At 40.4% G+C, this 21,590-nt stretch overlaps 1 protein-coding gene across 1 annotated transcript in view; it reads right to left on the bottom strand.

Moving 5' to 3' along the window:
- canx (calnexin) overlaps positions 1-21,590 on the bottom strand; it is a 43,262-nt gene extending 21,672 nt beyond the window's left edge. Inside the window, exons 1-7 of the mRNA XM_036569307.1 lie at positions 21,521-21,590; positions 12,411-12,608; positions 8,334-8,407; positions 8,186-8,244; positions 5,326-5,467; positions 3,567-3,648; positions 1,576-1,768 (exon numbers count right to left, since the gene is read on the bottom strand). Of these exons, the coding sequence (XP_036425200.1) occupies positions 1,576-1,768; positions 3,567-3,648; positions 5,326-5,467; positions 8,186-8,244; positions 8,334-8,407; positions 12,411-12,605 (745 nt within the window). The 5' untranslated portion in view covers positions 12,606-12,608; positions 21,521-21,590. The remainder of the gene's footprint in view (positions 1-1,575; positions 1,769-3,566; positions 3,649-5,325; positions 5,468-8,185; positions 8,245-8,333; positions 8,408-12,410; positions 12,609-21,520) is intronic.

Here is a 21,590-nt window from a genome sequence, read left to right on the forward strand (position 1 = left end):
GTCTCACTTTGTTTGGATGGTACACTATGGACCCCTATAGATTATCTACAAATGTTCAAATTGTAAATAAACTATCTGTTGAAACTCAGCTGATTTTAAACAGTGGTGGGGTGGGGCGGGGCTCCCGAGTGGCGCAACCGTCTAAGCGTTGGCCCTATCTTCAGGAGATCGTGAGTTCGATCCCTGGTGATGCTACAGCCATCCGTAGGCCGGGAGTCCGAGAGAGCACAATTGGCCTCGCTCTCTCTGGGTGGGTAGGATGGCCCCCCTCTCCCCCATCACTCAGCGCGATGCTAGTCAGCGCAGGCGTCTGTTAGCTGACGTAACAGATCTGGCGGTTGGCGCTTTCCTCCGAGCGCGTTCGGCTGTCCAGTGACGTCGCGTGAGCGGCAGTTCGAAAAGAAGCGGTGGTTGGCTTCACAGGTCTCGGAGGAAGCCTGTGCTAGCCTTCACCCTCCTAGCGTTGATAGCATCGTGTGACTGGGGGAGTCCTAACTAGCGGGTGGAATTGGAGACGACTAAATTGGGGAGAAAAATCGGGTAAAAAAAAAAAAAAAAAAAACAAAAAAACAGTGGTGGGGTTAGGATTTGGACACAGGGTTAGGGCTAGGACCAGGGTGAGGGTTGGGTTTAGGTTTTGGGTTTAGCTTAAGGTCAGGGTTAGGATTAGAGCCAGGTTTAGAGTCATCAAAACTTGGGGCTAATTTAGTAGATATTTAGTTGAATGTAACTTAAAAGTAAATTAAGTATCTTCAAAGCATCTAAAGTGGACTATCCAACTAAAGTGTTACCCAAGAGGTTTAGAAAATGGTTGTCACAACAGCCGACCGCACATCTGGACCGTGCATACGATGGACGAACAGTGCCGCAGATTCCAAGTTGACAAAGTTAGTCACGACAGCACATCATACGGTCAAAAGAGCAAAACCTTTTACTGAGTACACATGAAACAGACATTAAACTGGACTGGAACTTGGTAGCGAGTACTGTACCGACGTGTCTGCAGAAGGTGAGGCAATATTCGCCAAAGTATGCATGCAAATGACAATGTTAAGCTTATTGATAACTTCAATGTGAATGTATTTATAATAAAATAGAAATCAGTTTCAGAAGCAGGAATTTGAGCAGCTTTGTTAAAAATGTTGTGTCAATAATTAGGTTTACCATGATGATCTACGATGTTTTATGGGAATCGCGTCTGAAAAAGCTACAGCCGTCCCAGCGCAAGAGACCTTAAAGGGGTGATGGTGAGGTTCTTAAAGGATGCATAGCCTATAAACACATTTGTGGCTGTAGAGGAGCTGCAGCACAGTACTGCTGATATAAAACCTCTGCTTATTTACAGCAAAAAGAAAAGTTTAGTGACAGTATATTGTGAGATATACACTTATTTTAAGAAAGTAAGGGACAGTAAGCTTTCAAGTCGCAAGTTGGGACAAAAAGTTGAACGTTGAACCCCGACAGTGTTTTGAATTGTGAACGCCCAGACTTCTAACTAGTGAGTGAAAACACATTTTAGGTAAATCCAGGGAATCATGACAAAGAAACGGAGACCAAATAAGCGATTACTCTTACCCAGTGTGTAAAGGTGGGTCTTCTTGTCAGTGTAGTAGGTGCGGAGGTCGGATTCTGGCTTCTTGGCATGTTTCTCCTCGTACTCGCCCGTTTTGGGGTTCTTGTGGCGGAAGATGAAGTGCAGCTTGTAGTCCTCGCCACATTTGTCAGGTCCAAACATGATGGTGTACGGGGTCTTGTCCACAAACTGCGCCTGAAAGGGTGAAAGAGGAGAAAAGAGGGGATTTGAGAGGAGGGAGCGGCTCAAGTTCGTAACACTTTGATTTACATCTGTGCACACACTCCAGCAAACACACAGCCTGAAGGCCTCTTTACACAGACCTTTCCCTCACATACTGAGTAATGCTTTTCTGTTCTTTGGCCCATGATGCATGTGGGGGAATCTTATGACCTACTAAGCTATGACGTACTGTTATGATAGAGCTACTCCACTGGCCTACTCCATATTCCGCCATGCGTCCTACATTCTATAATCTGGGTTTGTACACAAGCAAAAGGATCATTTGTTGAAGTGATACTCTGCTTTTCCTTTTGGTCTAAGTCTGGGGTCGCAACTCAAACGTTAAGAAGAGCCGTTTTGTCCTTTCAACAAAAGCCACAACATTTTATGCCCATTTATTGAAGTAATATTTTATCATCTTGGCTGTAAATACGACTCAGTATGTGTTAATGTACTAGTATAGGCTGAAAATATAATATAAACGAAAAGGCAGACTTACTTTGCTCTACTTTAAGCTTTAGCTCAGCTATAGCCGCTTTACTCGCATCTCTGGCAGTAAAATGACTCTTTATGAGGTTGAAGTCGCTTCTCATTCGCCGGCTTCTTGTTCGAATTTTCCCGTTCCACCTTAAATGGTGCCTGAGATGCCAGAATGTAACTGCTGCATCATTTAAGGTGGAACGGAAGAATGTGAACGAGAAACTGACTTCAGCTTCGCGGCTTTTTAGTGTTTGACCGTTTCTCATTAAACACAGGAAACCAGATGGAGAGATTATAAACACAGATTAGCCCATTTGTGTCCAAATTATCGACGTTCATCTTAAATCTCCCTCTTTGCCGTTTCGTTAGCTACTAGATAGACGAGACTGTCTTCGTTGCTATGGTGACCAGCAGTCTGCGCACCAACCTTCGGGGTTAAAGGGTGAATTAGCAGTTCTACGTTAACTGTCAAGGTTTAAGTCAGTTTATTGTTAAAACTGATCAGCAGAGCTTTATTTTACTGTAAAGGAGGATTATTTTATATTTACCTACAAATCTAATTCTGCTGTGGAGCCGCAACAGGGCAGTGAAAGAGCCGCACGTGACTCCAGGGCCACATGTTGGCGACCCCTGGTCTAATGGAACAGTGATGTGAACAAAAAAGGCCCTTCCATCTGACTCAACTACCTATTTAAAGCAATACTGCAGTTTACTATTTGGAATTCCAGATTATGCCAGTGCTCAAATTCTCATTAAGCAGAAGACGACACTCAAACCGTACCTCCATCACTGTTTCCCAGCCTACTTGTGTTTCATAGTCTTAAAGTGCCAGTTATATCGAGGAATAAACTGCACAGAGCGGCCTCAGAGTTGCCTTTTAATATGGACTCTGCAGGCATTTGGGAAGCCACTATTTGTTTTGTTCCACCAACCTCTATTTTTAGGGCACCCTCACCATCGCTATGCAATGGAACAACCAGTTTAGTATCTGGACAGCAGAGTGGAGCATTAAACATTCTCAAGCGTTTTGAGATGCTGTACGGACAATGCTTTATATTTGGCGGCATAAGCATTGGGAGAGGAATAACTATTCCAAGTACTTGATCTTTTTAATCCCATGAAAGGCTAGGAGTGAAACTGTTCACATATATTCCAGGAAGCTGGGAGGGGGGTGCTTATAATACATTAGGCTTGTCAAGGAATGGACGAGCAGATAGTCTGCAGTGGTCTGACCATGCAGACATTAAAAACTGGTGACTTTCTCTCTCCAACACACAGAAAGGGGTCTTACCAGACTGAGGTCTGGGCTTTGAGAGAGCAGTTTGACGTAGGCACCACCACAGTCGATTCCATTCTGGAAGTTCACCTCATACCTGAAAATCAACACAAAACAATTCAGGATAATGTTATTTTTAATTAAACACAAATTGAAACTACTTTCTGACAAAGGCCACCAGCAATGAGCAATTCTTTACACAATTGGAAAGCTTAGCTGTAAAGTTGATGTTGCCAAATATGCACTAGGGCCAATATATGACCTAATATATATATATATATATATATATATATATATATATATATATATATATATATATATACATACATATATTTACATACATACACACACACACACAAACATTGTATCTTCATTTTTTTTTCCATTTTTCAGTTTTTCACATAATTTGAAAATGTTGCTCTTTACATTGTGTGTAAGTTTCATGATGAATGGACCAAAAAAGTGACTCAAAATTACTTGGACAAAAAGTCTGGTTTCAATTGACTTACATTAAAAGTAAAGCACATTTTTTCCTTCTTCTGTGAAAATACTATTTTGGAGATACAAAGTTTTCTTCCGACAACAGCGACATATAAATATTAGTCAATGTGATTTTCTATTTATCTTTTAGATTTTGATTCTATACTTCAGGGCTTTATTTCAGGACATGTGGTAGACCCTTCAAAGATACCACATAGCATTGCTGTGCAAATGTGGTGTCTTTAAACATGTTGATCCAGAACAACATCTAATATCTAACAGCATTAATTCTATAAAATAAATAAATAAATAAATAAATAAAAAATAAAGTGAATACACTACATATGTTAATATACATTACTTTATTTGAAAAAAATGTGCAATTAACTGACAATTTATAGCAGGTCAATATATAATCAGAAAAACTCAGGTGCAACTGAATGTTTTTCAGTTCATGCAGGTCCCTAGAATCATTTGCATATCGCTGTTATTGGAAGAAAACCTTGTATCTCCAAAATAGTAACTTTACATTAGGAGGAAAAAACCTACTTTACTTCTAATGCAAGTCAATGGAACCAGACTTTTTAGATCATTCGTGTTGGTCCATTTTTCTTGATACAGGCATTTTCAAATTAGGGCAAAAACTGAAAAAACGACAAAAATAGAGATACAAGATTTTCTTCCGACAACAGCGATATGTTTAAAGTCCAAATGCATCTACTCTTCTTTATTAGGGCTTGAAGAATGTTGGTTGCTTATGTCTGCGCAGGGGAACTCTCGCTGGTTTTAAATAAAAACGGCAAAAAAGAAAACCCCTCGCTCGAGTTGGACAACACTAGAAAACCACTAATATTCCAGTGTTAGTCAATCAAATTTTCAAAGATTTAGTGATTAAAGCCAACTGTGAGTACTAGATAAGTACTAGATGTTGCCCTTCTTGCTTCTGCCACACATTGCTGTATCACTGGCTTAGAAATTCAATTTAGTACCTATTTGCATCTAAAAATGACTAGAGAATTTTACTTTTGTCCAAAAAATGAATATCACATAAAAACCAAACACCAGAAAGCAAACGTTATAACCCAATGTTTTTATCTCATCTAACGTGTGTGGAAACTAATTTGAGTGAGTTTGTGGAAACGTCCGATTCCAACAGTTTAAGTAAAACTGAGCCACGTGTCTTAAAACACATCAGTGGGACATCAGTACCGACTGTAACTATCAGCTAACCCATTATATCGGTCGGGCCCTAATATTCACGTTTATTTGTGAATACGTAAAAGAATATACTCACTGGACAATGAGCGGTTTAGTGTCGAAGGTGAAAGGTCGCAGCAGCAGAGCAGAGATGGCATGATGTTTGGCTCTGGATTTTAGTACCAGACCTTTATCACCAGGAAGCTTTGTGTCCTTCATCTCTTCAACCTCCCACTTTCCTGTACACACACACACACACACACACACACACACACACACACGGGTACGTTATGGTTACAAATCTCCAAACAGAAGTATCAATACATTTATAAGTGGATAAATAATTCAGCTATAAGAATCCAGCTAGTAGTGGCTGGTATCTCAGTTCATCCAGTATGCTGGTTGAAACTCTCTCCAGTTTCTCAGTTTCACTATAACCGTTACACTCGTCTCCCACAAATAAGAACGGCTGAGTCGGGACGTTTCAGTCACATTATAAGTGAAAATGAAAATGCAGCAGTCCCACAGTCACCTTCTGTTGTGTAGCCAGTTGCAGTCTGAGTCCAGTATGTTTTAGGCCCAATCCCATTTCACCCCTCACCCCTACCACTTAGCCCTTAGCTCTGTTTTGTTTCTTTTCCCTTCTCTGATATCTCTGAAGACGGGCCGGGTCGCCTACAGAGCACCGCTAGTAGCCTGTTAATGAAGCAATGTTTTAATTTGAGGGTCCCATTTCGTAGGGCAAGAGTTCAACCACTACCCCTTGTAACTCAGTTTCAAGGGGTTAGGGTGACACTCAAAAACAAGGGTTAGGGGTAAAAAGAAGAAATGGGATTGGGCCTTAGAGGCAGCAGACATGAGAGTAATATGAAAGTCCAGCATGGATAACAGAGCGCAAGTAACGCTTCAATTTCCTCTGTGTACGCTGTGTCACAGGTTTATTTATAATATAATATTTTAATTAAGACATAAAAAAGTAGCATTGCACCGATTCTGATACTGTATCAGTGGAGATACTGACCCTTAAATGCAGTATCACTATCGGTAATGAGGATACCGATATCTATGTCTGACACCACAAGGCAATTTCTGACGCATGCGCCAGTAGACAGAACTTAACAACACATCAGCAGTAAAAATGCTCATGGCAGAATCTGGAACATCAGTTTCTGGTGTTAAGAACACATTAACAGAACCGCTTAACTGATCAGCCAGGCTGCTGCTTTCCTTTAGCCTTGATTTAGCTTTTAACATAGCAGCCTGCTAGTCGGGCCTGCGTGTCCTCTAGCCCCACCTAAGTGTGCCTCCATCAGTCAGCTGTATCACTCAGCAGTGGGATTTTTCGCTTCAACCAAGCCAGAAAAAAACACGCAGATACTGATAGTGTGAACGACAGTGACGTTTACTGAACTGACGCTCAGAGATGCAGCGAGAATGAACAAGATGCACATATGAGACAAACGACATGAGAAATTTGGATGAGACAACATTCAGCTCCGTTTTTGAGCCAGAGAAGCTGCTGTGTGCTGATGTGTAAACACCACAGGTTTATCTGTTCACTGTTCAGCACAATAAAGGTATTTTACACGGGGCTCCCGAGTGGCGCAACCGTCTAAGCGTTGGCCCTATCATCAGGAGATCGTGAGTTCGATCCCTGGTGATGCTACAGCCGTCCGTAGCCGGGAGTCAGAGAGAGCACAATTGGCCTCGCTCTCTCTGGGTGGGTAGGATGGCCCCCCTCTCCCCCATCACTCAGCGCGATGCTAGTCAGCGCAGGCGTCTGTTAGCTGACGTAACAGATCTGACGGTTGGCGCTTTCCTCCGAGCACGTTCGGCTGTCCAATGACGTTGCGTGAGCGGCAGTTCGAAAAGAAGCGGTGGTTGGCTTCACGGGTCTCAGAGGAAGCCTGTGTTAGCCTTCGCCCTCCTAGTGTTGATAGCATCGTGTGTGATTGGGGGAGTAATAACTAGCGGGTGGAATTGGAGACGACTAAATTCGCGAGAAAAAATCGGGTAAAAAAAAAAAAAAAGGTATTTTACACTTACTGAAGTTGTTGAACATAGTTGTTATTGCTAATTATATAATAGTAAACACTAAATATAGATAGTAAATGAATAAAGTAAATGCCATCTAGCCAAGCTGAGTGTGTTCCATGTGTGACACAGCACAGATTTTACCAAATTATATATAGACAAGATATAAATATCAGGACTTCTAGGTGAGATGGGTTAGATAGAGTTAGTATCGGTACTCAATATCGGCCAATACTAATGGATCAGGTATCGGTATTAGTAGGGAAAAAGTGATATCATGCATCTCTACAAAAAAGTTAACATAATTGCAGAAAATGTGAGTTTCCTCAGTGACCATTCTTAATTATTTATACACTGATTTTCAGACTTTGCGACATTTTCACTTCAAAACAATGGGCTAACTGCTCACCATGAGGAGCAGGGATCCAGTCTCACTTCCTGCTCTAAAATGCAGAGGTGTGGCTAAAACAAAAACTCCGTCTATGGAGTAAAACTTGGAATGGCATTTTTTTGAAGTTTTTATTTTTTATTTTATGAAATTACACTCATTATGAACCTTCCAATCTTCCAACCTTACTTTAATACTAATAATAATAATTAAAAAAAAGAAAAACAAAATTGAAAAAGTTGAAAAGTTGAGCCAGCCACCTCCCAACAGAAGATGATGAATTCATACGTCTACCTTATTATCTCTATTAATACCTTGGGTTTAAATAGATCATAACACAATCCTTTAAATATCTAAGGTCTGAATAGTGAATACGACAGCAGTTAGGAGCTATTCGATAGAACGGCCCATTTATATTGTTCAGTTCTGTTTTTCCTGTTTTGCACTTTAAGTCAGTTGTATAATGTGGTTATAATGAAAAGTATTAGGACATCACTTAACCTACAGTTTACTTAACTTTCCAGTAAATGCTTACCATCATATTTCGCAATTTCCTCATCAATGTCCTCCTTCTTTGCCTGGGAAACAACCCATCTAGGAAAAGCAAATAACATTTTAAAACACCACAAATACTTTAAAGGACTGGTATTTATGTCCCTCCTGCAAGGTGATTAAAAACGTACCCGTCCAGTGTTCCTTTATCAAACGACTCTGCAAAGAAGTGTTCTCCCCTCGGCTCAGGAGCTTTATACGTCACCTAGAACAGAGGCATCGCGAGATTAGATTATCAGTATGACTTTATACTTCTTTACAGTACATCTGGTGCATTAAAGGCACAATCAGTGAAACCTTTAGAGCTAATCTGCATGCAAATAAGCAGTTCTACAGTAAAACAGACTTAACAGCACCAAAGGAAAATTAATGGAGCCCAGAACTTGTGTATGAAAACTGTTTTGAAACCTGCCCCCACAAAATGGACCAGGCACAGCAATACACTATGAAAAATTAATCAGCTTAAACATTCTCAGCCATCTTAAGCGTCAAAAAATCTTTTCCTAAAATGCACCGACCAACTTTAGCTGTAACTGTTATGGATTTCACTTTTGTCTCTTATTATAACTTCATTTCTCACTAATGTCAAGTCACTGAAGTGAGGCTATGGCTGGATTTGTAACACTGAGGTAGTTGATTAGACAAGTTCTAAGTTGGTAACTGGGTCAGTGGGCTAATTCAGAAGTCAGGGTCACATGAGCTTTACCACTAGATGGCAAGAAACAGTCATACAGCTCTGACCAGCAGGGTGTCGTTTAGCGTACGCTGTCAGAAATAAAGGTTCTGTTCAGGTACATTTTTTGTTCATCGAGGTACAAACAGTGTAAATGTTCCCTCAAAGGTTCAACAGTGGTTTTAAGGTCTGATTGTGAACCTTAAATAAGTTTTTCCAGGTGAAAAGTTCGTATTTGTACCTTTTCATAACCGAATGTTTTAAAACAGAACAGTAAAATAAAAGCCTGGAGGCGAGACGGGGTGTGTGGAGTCAGTACAGCTTAGAACATATCATTTCAGTGGATTATGGTTCAGTTTGTTCCCTGACTAAAGGTACTGAGATGTTCCCTTGAGGGAACCACATCAGTGACAGTCTCATACCTTTATTTCTGAAGGCTAGGTCTTGCACCAAAAACAGAAAGGCTGAACTGAGCCAGAGACATTATGAAGGAAGGGACAGATTACTGTTTAAAACTGAACGGGGTACAATCTCAGAAATAAAGGTACTAAACTAGCACTGGGGCAGTTCCCCCTCTCGTCACTGGGGTGGGACCCTCAAGGGAACATCTCAGTACCTTTAGTCAGAGAACACTGTCAGACCTTAAAACCACTGTTGTACCTTTGAGGGAACATTTACACTGTTTGTACCTTGATGAACGAAAAATGTACCAGAACAGAACCTTTATTTCTAACCGTGTAGCTCGTAACACTCAATGATCTGTTTATGAGGAAAGTCCCATGCTTCTATAAAAAGAGCCAGTTATTTCTCTGGTAATGTTGTGGAGAGATTATTGTTGTGTTTGCGCATTTCTTTGAGCCAAATGTTACAAACTATTTATGTGAGTTGTGACAGATGTTAGAAATGAAATGTTAATATGATTTTCAGTTTTATGTTTAAGTCTCTCCCCGTTAAAAGAGAGAGGATACAGACATGGTCTTGTATGGCTGGAATTAACTGCCCAGAGGTGCCGTCGAGAAGGCTGCAGCGTGGACAGACCTTCCTATAAGGACACTGACTGTTTGTATTCTCTTAATCTGAAGCAATAAAATTCCTGTTTGCTTAAGCGCAGTTTTATCAAGCAGATATGAAAAGCTACACCCATACTTCCTATTCAGCTGGCATAACTGTCACTACAGGCAAACTACTGCACCTTCTCATTTCAGTCCTCCTGACTGAGCCCTTCACCCTTCTCTAACGTACCTACCAGCTAGCAGCAAGCAGCATGGCCAAAAATGTATATTATGGTAAATATAAATTTCTGACAGTGCATACATTTCTGACAACTTTGGTATATATCACAATATATGTATATTTTAGAATAAAACCATTTTAGACGCTTAAGTACTTTTTTATAAACAATTTTTTACAACCAAAATAAATCTGACATTCATATTGTGCAAAATAATCTCTGAAAGTGGCTTCTTATTCAGAAGCTTTACATTTGAATTTTCTGTTTCACCTTAAACGAAGCTGTGGGTACATTTTGTACGGCCGAATGTAACTGCTGCACCATTTAAGGTGGAAGAGCAAATTTGAATAAGGCCAACTTCGGCCTTGTCAAATGTCTTTAGTGATCTGTTTAAATCATCTGTAAGATTTAAACGACACTGCGATAAACTACACTCATACATTCATGCCTCCGAGCGTCAGGCGCTGCAGGAATTTTGAAAATGCTACAGTCATTCATGGCTTTTATAGTCATTACAATTTTGCGCACAAGTCTCCGAACATTGCCTCATCTGATACAGCTGACCGAATCAGGCGGCTTCTCTTAAGCCTTGGGTTCACTACACGACTTTTAAAGCCTGAACAGATTACAAAAAGACTGGGCGTCTCACACTATCCCAGTTTTTTGCAGATTTTTTTGGGCGACTGAAATATTGGGGATCAAACTAAACGATTAGGGATCACACACACTACACATCAGACTGACCCAAAAATCTGCAGACCAGAGCCGACCAGCACAGACTTGGCAAGGCTGAGAATTGGGGCTAAAATCGGGGTAACAGTCATGTAGTATAACCCCGGCTTTAAGCTGTGGTATGAGAGGAAACAGAAGCCTGGCAATCGCCTTGGTAGCCATAGCAGGCTGCTTCAACTAACCCCAAAAGACTGGCCATTCCTTTATGTCTGCTGCATCAAAAACAAAGTGGACTACTCTGGATAAAATGGACTAGGCAGCGAAAGGTAACTGATTGGCTGCTGTAATTTCATTTTCAATTGTAACGTGAATGAAACAACCATGACAAATAGGCTTATTGTTTATCGGCACTTATTTGTGGCATAACAGTATAACAGTTATAACTTATACCAGAGGAAGAATTTCAACTGGTACACAAGAGTAACCGGTATATGGCCCAGTACTACTAGGACCCTTCTATGCCAGCCTTCGCCAACACCAACCTTAGAGCTCAGATTAGTAGGTCATCAGTACAGTTGTTACGGTGTCACGGTTTCACAGTAAGTCACAGCACAGGACTGGATGTTAATCTTACCGATGACTTTTCGCCAGTTACTTTTTTTCAATCAAATTTTGTCCACACTACTGTAGCACCAGTGGATCATCTCCATACTTCACATCTGTAAACGCATGCGATCGAAACCGAAAACGACGAGACTACTTAGTGTAGTGTTTCTCTCTGCTGTTCACACCTCGTTCAGCTCAAGAAGGGATTAATTAGCTAATAATATCAGGTATTTTAACCAGGGAAACCACAGTTATGCAGTGCAGGGGTTTCAGGACTGGAGCTGAACTCTGAACTAACTGCACTAGCAAACTTACAGAATCACGTCTGTCGAAACACGACGTCGTTTTCCGACCCACGACATTCAGTCTGATATTTAACGTTAATGTTTCTCCATTTAAACCTCATTTAAATCAGAAACAGAGAGTAAAGTTATACCGGCTGTCTGCAGCTCCGTTAGGGGGACGACTGTTTATCTCTCGGCTGTTAACATCAGCTAAAGTTATCTAAAGGCCAGCATTGATCACATCTGTGTTAATTAGCTGATGTCATTTCCCTCCTATGATCACAGAGGTTTTCTCCTCTTTATGCAACACCTTGGGATCCTTTACCCACCCTGACGTGAAGAGCCGGTGGGCTTCTTTGATTTTAAATGCTTTGAGAGACTCCAGAATAGGGAGAGGGGCTGAGTATGAGATAAATATGTCAGGAAAACAAATATTTGGTAGGTTTCCGCCAGTTTAAGTGGGACCAGGGGTTCAGGAGGAAACTGTATAAGGATCACAGCCTGTTTTATCGAGTTTGTAGAGGTCACGTTTTTCTCTTCCAAAGTAAGGAGAGTAATTTTAGCCATCTTTCACCTCTAGCTATGCTCATGCAGAGCAACGAAGCCAGAAATTCGGTCCCAAATATGGCGCAATAACATAAAAATCATACGACTGAAACCCTATGATTGGCACCGCAAGCGGCCAACAGAGCACTCGAGCACATCCCTATTAATAATGTAACTGAAGATTTATTGGTCTTACGGTAGGTGCAGCGGCGGGTGCAGGGGCCGGCTTCTCCTCCTCTTCAGCTTCTCCATCCAGCAGTTCATCGTCTCCCAGGTCACCTACGTCATCTTCCACGTCCACATCCACGTCCTCTTCCTGAGCGCTCACCTGCAGGGTCACACACAGGCCCAGCGCCAGCAGCAGCACACACAACTGCGCCTTCAGGTCCATAGTCTAAGACACAAAAAAGCAAGGAGAGAAAAGAGAAGAGTCAGCATTAAGAAGCTGAACTGTATCTACAGGAAGGTCATTTTACATTAAATAACAAATAAAAGATGCCAACCACACTTAATCACAAGGGTGGGAGACCTTAAACCAGTTAAAAGCACACAGGCAGCAGACGTTTTACGACCCCTAGTCTAATGTCAACAGAGCTGGGTGGCTCCCAGGCACACAGTGGACATTACCATCCCGGCGCTGCCTTGACTCCTATCGCCATAGCGACGAGAGACGGGTAAGAAGTTTCGCAGCCTCAGCCCTTTTCCCTTAAGGAGATTTAACCCAATGAGATTAAATCTCTGTATCATTGTGCCACACAGGCACATACACTAATTACAGCCATGTACATTTTCCTTAAATACATCTACATACACAAACTCGATGCACAGACCCACCACTGTACGTTTACACACTTATACACACACTAAGTAGATTGCTGATCACGTTCTTGTCCAATTCTAACTTTTAAAAATATTTCAGATTTATCTCCCCCAGGAAACACCATAAAGGATCCATGTCACTCACTGAAACAACAGCATTTGAAGCATTTAAAGGGGAATTCCACAGATTTTTCAAATTTTCTGTATAATTAATTAGTTAAGATGTAAACCGTGATGTTTAGAGTGGTTCAAAACAAAACGGTTAATTATTGAGAAACTTACCAAGTCAGAATTGTTGGCTTTGGTGACTATAACAATCAGACATCTCAAAAATTTAATGTCTCTAAAAGCTACAGCACAGAACATTAATACATGAAATGATTATGAATGTTTCCTGATGCCCAGGACACTGTTTTATGATCACTTTGTGGTGAAACTGTGGTCTAAAATATATTTTGAAAGCACAGTGATGGCAGAGATGCACAAAACAGTTATTATAGTCATACCTAGGGCTGAACGATTTGGGGAAAATATCTAATCGCGATTTTTCTGACCAATATTGTGATTTAAATGCCGTAATTTTCTATGAATTAGTTTCCAGGCTTGGTTTTTTTCTGGCATGAGGCTTGAACACTGAGTGTGTCAGACTACCAATTAGTCATGAACACAGGTGTTTTGTTGCCTCTGATTGGTCTAAACTGATCTACAGGCAGCTTACAGGCTGTTATTAGTTCATATTTCTCCATTTTTAACTTGTTAAGACAACATTGTTGATGTACTATAATAAAAAATCTGCAGCTCTTGCGATTTGAAAACTGCACCCTTACAAATTGCGATCTCAATATAAAAACGATTAATCTTTCAGCTGTAATCATACCACAAGACATGTAGGCTCACTGGTGATTTTGGATAGTACATTAATATCTATGGAGAAATCTGTGTCTCTCCAATGAATCATTTCACGTGAAGCCACTCAGAACGACTCCACTGACACCTCAATGATAGAATTATGATCACGATGCACAGGTTAACGTACAAATACAGCATGTAAGGTAGTTCATTCACAGAATGTAAGTTAACATACTGTGTCTACACTACCTTCAGCTGAAATTAGCATCAGCATCTGAAAAACGATGCGCCTAACATTACGGACCTTTCCGAAATGAGTAAGAGGCTGGAAAAAACATGCGAAATTGGACGTCTCTGCCCATCTGCTCAGGAGAAATATCACAGTTCACTCCGCCTCTGCTCTTCCAAGTAAACTACTGTGACAGGAACCAGAGAGAAATGAGTCCTTTGCCCTGAAGGAGGGCAAAAAACTCAATTTCATTTCCATCTCAGGCAGGAAGGAAAAGGCCATTTACAAATTCTTATTTAAAGTTTCTGCACAATTCATTAAGGCCACCATCGCTCGAGGTCGCCTGAGCGTCCCAGGAACTCTCCTAAGGGGTCGACACAAACACCGACACCAACAAACCTCCCTTGACAATGCTAAAACACATACACAGAGGTAGCACTTCCCACAGAATGTTCCTCTAATGAGCTTAAGATGCTCAGGATTAGCCAGGTCGAGCCAGTGGTGCCAACGGTAAACGCTAGCAACGAATCGCCATAGTAGCCAACCCAAACAAAGCCCAGCTACTAGACTAGAAAGAAAAGGGAAACGACTTTTATGCCAGTCAACTAGTTTTCGGGTCACATGCTGAAGTGGGTGAAGATTCCCAACACAGGCACAACCGCAGAACGCACTCTGATGGAGTTCATCAGCTCCATTACACACTCCAACTTTAATGTTACACTAAGAAAAAGAGTGAATACCGCCCCACTGAGAGGTGCGAGGCGGCTCAGTGAGACGCGGCGCTTTAAGAGCTGCCTACTTGGATTAGTAACTCCACAGGGTGCACTACAGTACAAGAGGGTTTTGTGTGTGTGCACATGTTTGTCAAAAAGAAAGAGTATTATTAGGGAGGGTGAGGGTGAGGGCATGATGTATACACCACCCCCCACACACACACCCAAGGGACATCCATCTGTCCTCGAAATTAACCAGTGAATCCTCTTCACAGCCGCACTGCAAAGCATACACGATGAATAAACATTATTCAATTTAACGCACATTTAAGCTCATCAACGGTTTAAACCCCGACATACTAGATACAGTCAACACAGTCACATGCACACGTCTGAACAGCCCCTTACTTGCTTAGTGATTTTCTAAGCAAATATAGGGAAATATATGTGCACATGTTCCACAAGAAACTAAAATATGGCATTTTTCTGAAATTTTAGTGTTCCATTTCTGTTCTTTTGCCAAGTTTAAAAGATAAAAAGAGTGAAACATAAAATTTGAAAGGTGGCGTAACTTTTACACATGCCACATTTTCCCAATGTGTTAAACTCAGCAAATAAATGGTAACCGTGCATTAATATGTGCAGAAGTTTGTTCCCTGTAGAGGATGTATTAACTCATGTAATTTGACTGGGGGACCCAAACTTTTGCATATCGCTGCTGTCGGAAGAAAACCGTGTATCTCCAATTTTGTCATTTTTCAGTTGACATAACTTGAAAATGCCTGTTGTTCTTTACATTGTGTGTAAATTTCATGAGGAATGGACCAAAAGAAACGGCCCAGAATGACCTGGAAAGACGTCTGGTTCCATTGACTTACATTAAAATTAGAGTAGGTTTTTTCCTTCTCCTGTAAAGTTATTTTGGAGATATGAGGTTTTCTTCCGACAACAGCGATATGACTTAACAGCTGTTCAGAAGTTTTGGAATCACCTGTCATTAATAACTAAAGCTATTCCATGCAATTTGAACCAATTTCAGTGTAAACTGAAATATAATGAGCTATATAATAGTATAGTAACTAATACTTTAATGCTATGCACAATACTGTTCTATTCAATACTAGCTTTTTAAATTAAGTTTTTAAAGATAAACTATAAAATGTTATTATTAACTGATAGCAATTTTTATTATAACGACATTCTTAATGTTAAGTTCTTAATTTTTTTGTCTTGTGAAGTATGAGCAACATAATCACTGTATCAAACGCACACGTTTGAACACCCCCTTACTTATTTTGCTGATTTTCTAAGTGAAAATAAGTTAATACACATTCCACAGGGAACTAAAATATTGCATTATGGCATTTTTCTGGAAATTTTAGTGTTCCATTTCTGTTTATTTGCCAGGTTCAACAAATTGGAAAAAGTACAACATAAAATATGAGATGTGGTGTAACTTTTACACTTTTAATATGTTAAATTCAGCAAATAAATGTTGCATTAAAACGTGCAGAAGTTTGCTCTCTATTCAATTTGAGTATATAAACATTGCTCAACTTTTGCATATGACTTCACACAGCTGTTTAAAAGTTTTGGAATCACCTGTTATTAATAACTAAAGCTATTCTATGCAATTTTAGCTGATTCAAGAGTTTGGGGGTCACTGTTTTCAATAAAATAAAGCCAAAAAATGTTGTGTATAAATATATGGAGTGATAGAATGATAATGATGCTCAAACTTCACAAGACAGCTATAGATCATTTCTTAACGGCTAAGGAATGCAGAACTTCACATTGAGAATTTAGTTATAATAAAACTAACAACGTAACTATCAATAAATAATTACAATATTTAGTTTACCTTTAATAACATAATTAAAAAAATGTGTGTAGCACTGAAATATTAGTTATAATACTATTATACAGCTTATAACATTTCAGTTCACACTGAATTAAGCAAGTGTATATTTCTACCCAGTAAAATGCTACCATTAGCATTAGCTCACAGACAGCTAGCCAAGTCCACACTTGCAAAGATCAATGGAAATAAAGCATCACAGTGTAATAAAAGGCCACACCTCGGGTTTATTCACATGTAAAGCTTCAGTGTTTGCCTAAAGCTTTCTGAAGACCTGATGAGGTAAAAACATGACGCTGCACTATAGTACGACAGAAACTGTCATTTCTCTTGGAGGAATCACTGCTGGCTCTGACTGGCTAACCACAGCGCCAAGCGTGACACATTTTGCAGCTCTGCAGAGCCGAGAGTGACCATACGCAGGTCCAGTGGGCATTTTACCAGCAGCTGGTGCCGGCGCCCATCGATACGGTGCTATTTGTAAACACAGCAGGGCTGAAAGATGAATCGCTTTTATATGGAAATCACAATTTTCAATATTTGTTTAATTACAGCCTACACTCTCAAAAAAGACAGTTCCTTAAGGTTCTCCAGTAAAGACAATCATTTTATACAGAACCATCAACACTCAAAGACCCACTTGCATGCTTAAATAGGTCTCCACATGGTGAAATCGTTCTTCAGATTAAAGGAAAATGTGTTGTATATGGTTCTATACAGCACCAAAAAAGGGTTCTGCTATTGTTACAGTGTCAAGCTTGTAACAACAGAAGAACATTTTGGTGCTATACAGAACCATATACAACACAATGTCCATAAATTTAAGAACCGTTTCATCATGCAGAGAACTTTTTAAGCATGCAAGTGAGTCATTGAGTGTTTATGGTTCTATATAGAACCATCATCTTTTAATAAAGAACCCTTCAAGAACCATCTTTTGTAAGTGTGCACATTAGCAGAAATGTTGTTTTAAGAGGGGAAATTGAATCTAATAAGAGTTTGTGAAATGCCTGTAGGTGAGTTAGGCCAATCAGAGGCAACCAAACCTCCACATGTTGCGACATCACAACCACAACATACTTTAGGGGTCGAGCCTCGAGCCAAAAAAGGTGGATATTTAGGTGGACGATTTAAATTGTCGCTGCAATATTAGTAGGAAAAATCTAAATTAGATATTTTCCCCAAATCGTTCAAGTTTGGGTCAGTATAACACCTTTATAACATGCGTATAGACTTGAGGCATATATAAGTGGAGAAGGATTTACACACATACACCAAAACAGAGGATTTAAAGGGATTAAAGGGCCCATATGCTATTTTTTTTTTAGTTTTTCCCCCACTTATAAGATCATAGATCATTTTCACAAGAACGTTTTTCAACCTCTCTATTTCCTTAGAATTAAGTAGGTGGTTTCTGTTACTGTGCCTTTAAGACTGATCTATGTAAATGAGCTCTGCTCTAATTGCCCATATCTTAGTTTTCATATACGGACCATGTGGACCGGGGAGTGAACAGCACATTTCAATTTGAGCAATGTTTATATACTCTACCAAACTCTTACTTGAAAAATTATAATTATTTGTATGTATTTTACTGTATTTCCCACTATATTAGCACTTTAAAGGAACAGTTCACCAGAAAAATCAAATTTGCACAATTTTTCTTTTACACCAAACATAGTCAATCAGCAATGGCACGTTTGCTGTTTCTTTAATTTTAATTTTTAAGTGCAGTTACAAGACTCACAACAGAAATCTATGCAACTCAAACACACCGACTTTGATTACTTAGCTACGATAGCATAACCACTTTGGTGCGAAACTAACAAAGCAAACTTCAGACTTCAGACATGTCTTTGTTTGCTGACTATATTTGGAGTAGGAGAACAATTGTGTGAATTTTATTTTTTTGGTAGACTGTTCCTTTAAAGACTGTGTACTGGCTGTTCCACCACAAGACTGACAAACTTGGCCATTTGTTTATATATGTACACTTAAAGAACCTGCTAGGTCTGCTTTATCCCCCAGTTTGACATAAAAAACAGTAGGGGAGACTGACCATTTCAGCAAATTCCAAGACCCCACAGAGAGACCGGCAAGGAGGGGGGAGATCTAGTTTGCTGCTTGAGAGGGGAAAGGTCCATAAGTCCAATCAGAGTGGAGTCTAATCTACTACAGCCTGACGCCTCAAAACCAGCACCCAACAGCTCACGGCCTCATTCTTATCTAAACAGCATATCTGTAGTTTAAGAAAACACTGCATTCAATTACAATTACTCACCTGGCAAAACCGTCATTGAGAGGCCTGAATGCTAATCATCACTTTCAGTTTGATAGGCTGCATCATGTGGCAGCACATCTCGTTTAAGGAAGAAGAAAAAAAAGGACGTACCTCATAAACCCCTAATAATATTACTTAATTCTAATGCCCTGAGTTAAAGCCTTCACACGCTGCTGTCTCAGCCCGCTGGGTTTCATCCAGGCCTAAGATTTAGGGAAGGGGGAGGGTAAGAGGGCCACAGACTTTACATGAACCCAGGCAGTTTAACACAGATAAGTAAGCTATAGCAGCTGTCAGTGCAACTCACAGGGGAAATCCACTGATATTTCAAAATTTCTGCCTAATTAAATAACTAACATGCAAAAGAACCAGGAGTCGCAATGTCTACTCCTCAAATACAGCTATTTTTATTTACTGTCCAACTGTCATCTGAGCTTTTATGTGCAATACCGACGATAAGAAAGCAGTAAATCTAAAAAATATGTCTTCTTTGGGGGCTATTTTGCCTAACAACACCTTGCACCCCTCACTTTTAGAAGCATTACTGTCAACGGATGTCTGGTTCCTATCACCACTGACGTAAAAAATTCTGACCACTTCACTTCAAACCACTCCGAACGACCTTCATCTTTATCTTAACGCAGGATGTTTTTGAAAGACGGGTGGAATTCCCCTTTAAGCTGTAAAGTGAGGTATAAAGCAGCAAACGATAAGATGTCTAATGGGCTGACCTGACCTAGTTTGGTGGGGTATCAACAGTTGTGAAGTTCAGAGACTGAAAGCTAAAAATGTCTTCATAAGAGAATATCTTTCCCTAGTTTTACTCTCTTGTGTCTCAGGCCTACTGCTAAAGGGGAACTCCACCGATTTTTGAAAATTTCTGCACAATTCAGTCGCTGGGATGTAAACAAAGTCATTCAGAGCGTTCTGATGTGAAAATGTTCATTTGCAGAGAAACCTACCAACTCAAATGTCCTTACAGTGGTGGTGATAGTAACCAGGAGCTGTAATGTCTATGTTGCAAATAGAACTGTTTTGCCTTTCAACACCCTCCAGGCACCTAACCGCCCTGAACAGATCTCAAAAAATACATTTAGAGACAAATCCTTCTCTCAAAACTATCATAGAACAATGTCTCAAACATTAGGCAGAACATTTGTAACCTTTTTCATTGAATAGCTTTCTGTGATGGAGCTCTTAGGAGCATTACATGCTTTGGACGTCTGGTTCCTATCACCACCACTGTACAGAATTCCAACTCAAGTTTCTCTAGAATGGTGTATTTCACCTCAAAACACTTTGAATGACTTTTAAAGACAGAACTATGCAGAAATTTTGAAAAAAAATTGGTGGAATTCCCCTTTAAGGTCCAGTTTGAGCGGTAAATGTGAAAAAGGCTGACAATTATTACCAAAGTTGCACTGTAACGGTATATAAGCAAAGGGAAGAGACCACCATTGTCTTGGCTTCCTGTGTCCTTTGGCCACGACGCTTCATAAGGACACAAGACCTCTTCAGGGCTATAAATCATTCATTATCGATTATAGTAAGTCTAAGTACACGACGCCATACAAATCGCAGAGTCTATTTATTCTGCATGACCCTCATATTCTGGACTTTTCTCATGTCTGAACTGATACATATGACTTGTGCCACACCGGTCGGGCTGGTTCAAGCCCCAGCTCGGAGCTCTGCCCCCCCCCTCTTTAAACCCCTATTGCCGCAGAGCAGGAACCCAAACCAACGGACCGAAGTCGTTTGACAAACTATTCGGCTGCAGTATGCGGAAATAACAGCATTAAGTATATAATAAATATTTACAATTCTTGTTTTATTGACTTCCCCGAACCGCGGTTAGCATTTAGCTAGTCAGGTCAGTACGCAGTCTCTCCCATTCATCGTTAGCATTAGCCCTCCTCCGAAATTAGACAACATGCCACAGCAACCACGTTTTAAAACGGCTTTGTGCGCTAAATCGACTTTACAGAATTTACACACGATAGACTCCTGTTTACTACAGCCACAGTTGGCTCTGACAATGTGTTCGAGTCCTCCTCACACCTACACGTTTAGCACAGTTAGCTGTTTAGCTTAGCTAGTAATGACGGCAAGTCCGAATCAATCCGCCGAACCGATTCTTCCGAAAGAATCGAATGCCCACCGATTCAAAGAAACTGTTCTCGGTAAGACATACTGACATTTTATCTGTAATGTTAACTATTGTACGGGGTTTTAAAGCATTCTTTAACGTTATAATAAACCACTTCAGTCAATAACAATTTGCGAACTGAATACGAAAATGTGAGCTGCTCGAATCGGTTCAACTAGGTACTCGAAAAAGAATCAGTTCAAAAGAACCGAGTCCGACAGCGCTGTTAGCGAGGCAGCCGGCCTGAGAGCCACGCAGATCCTCAAACTCGCTGAACTCACTTAGGCAACACACAAACACACATACAGAACCAAAACCTGCAGATAAAACTAATTCCACGCCGGAAAATAACGACGGTGCACTGATAGGGTTAAAAGCTGCAGTTCTGCCCGCTTGAGTTTTACTCACCGCTGCTCTCTCATGTAGCAAACCGCCTGCAACTACAGCGCATCACGTGTGGCTACGGAGAGCGATGGCC

Source organism: Colossoma macropomum, unplaced genomic scaffold (genome assembly GCF_904425465.1).
Source record: "Colossoma macropomum unplaced genomic scaffold, Colossoma_macropomum, whole genome shotgun sequence".
NCBI classification, from domain to species: Eukaryota; Metazoa; Chordata; class Actinopteri; order Characiformes; family Serrasalmidae; genus Colossoma; species Colossoma macropomum.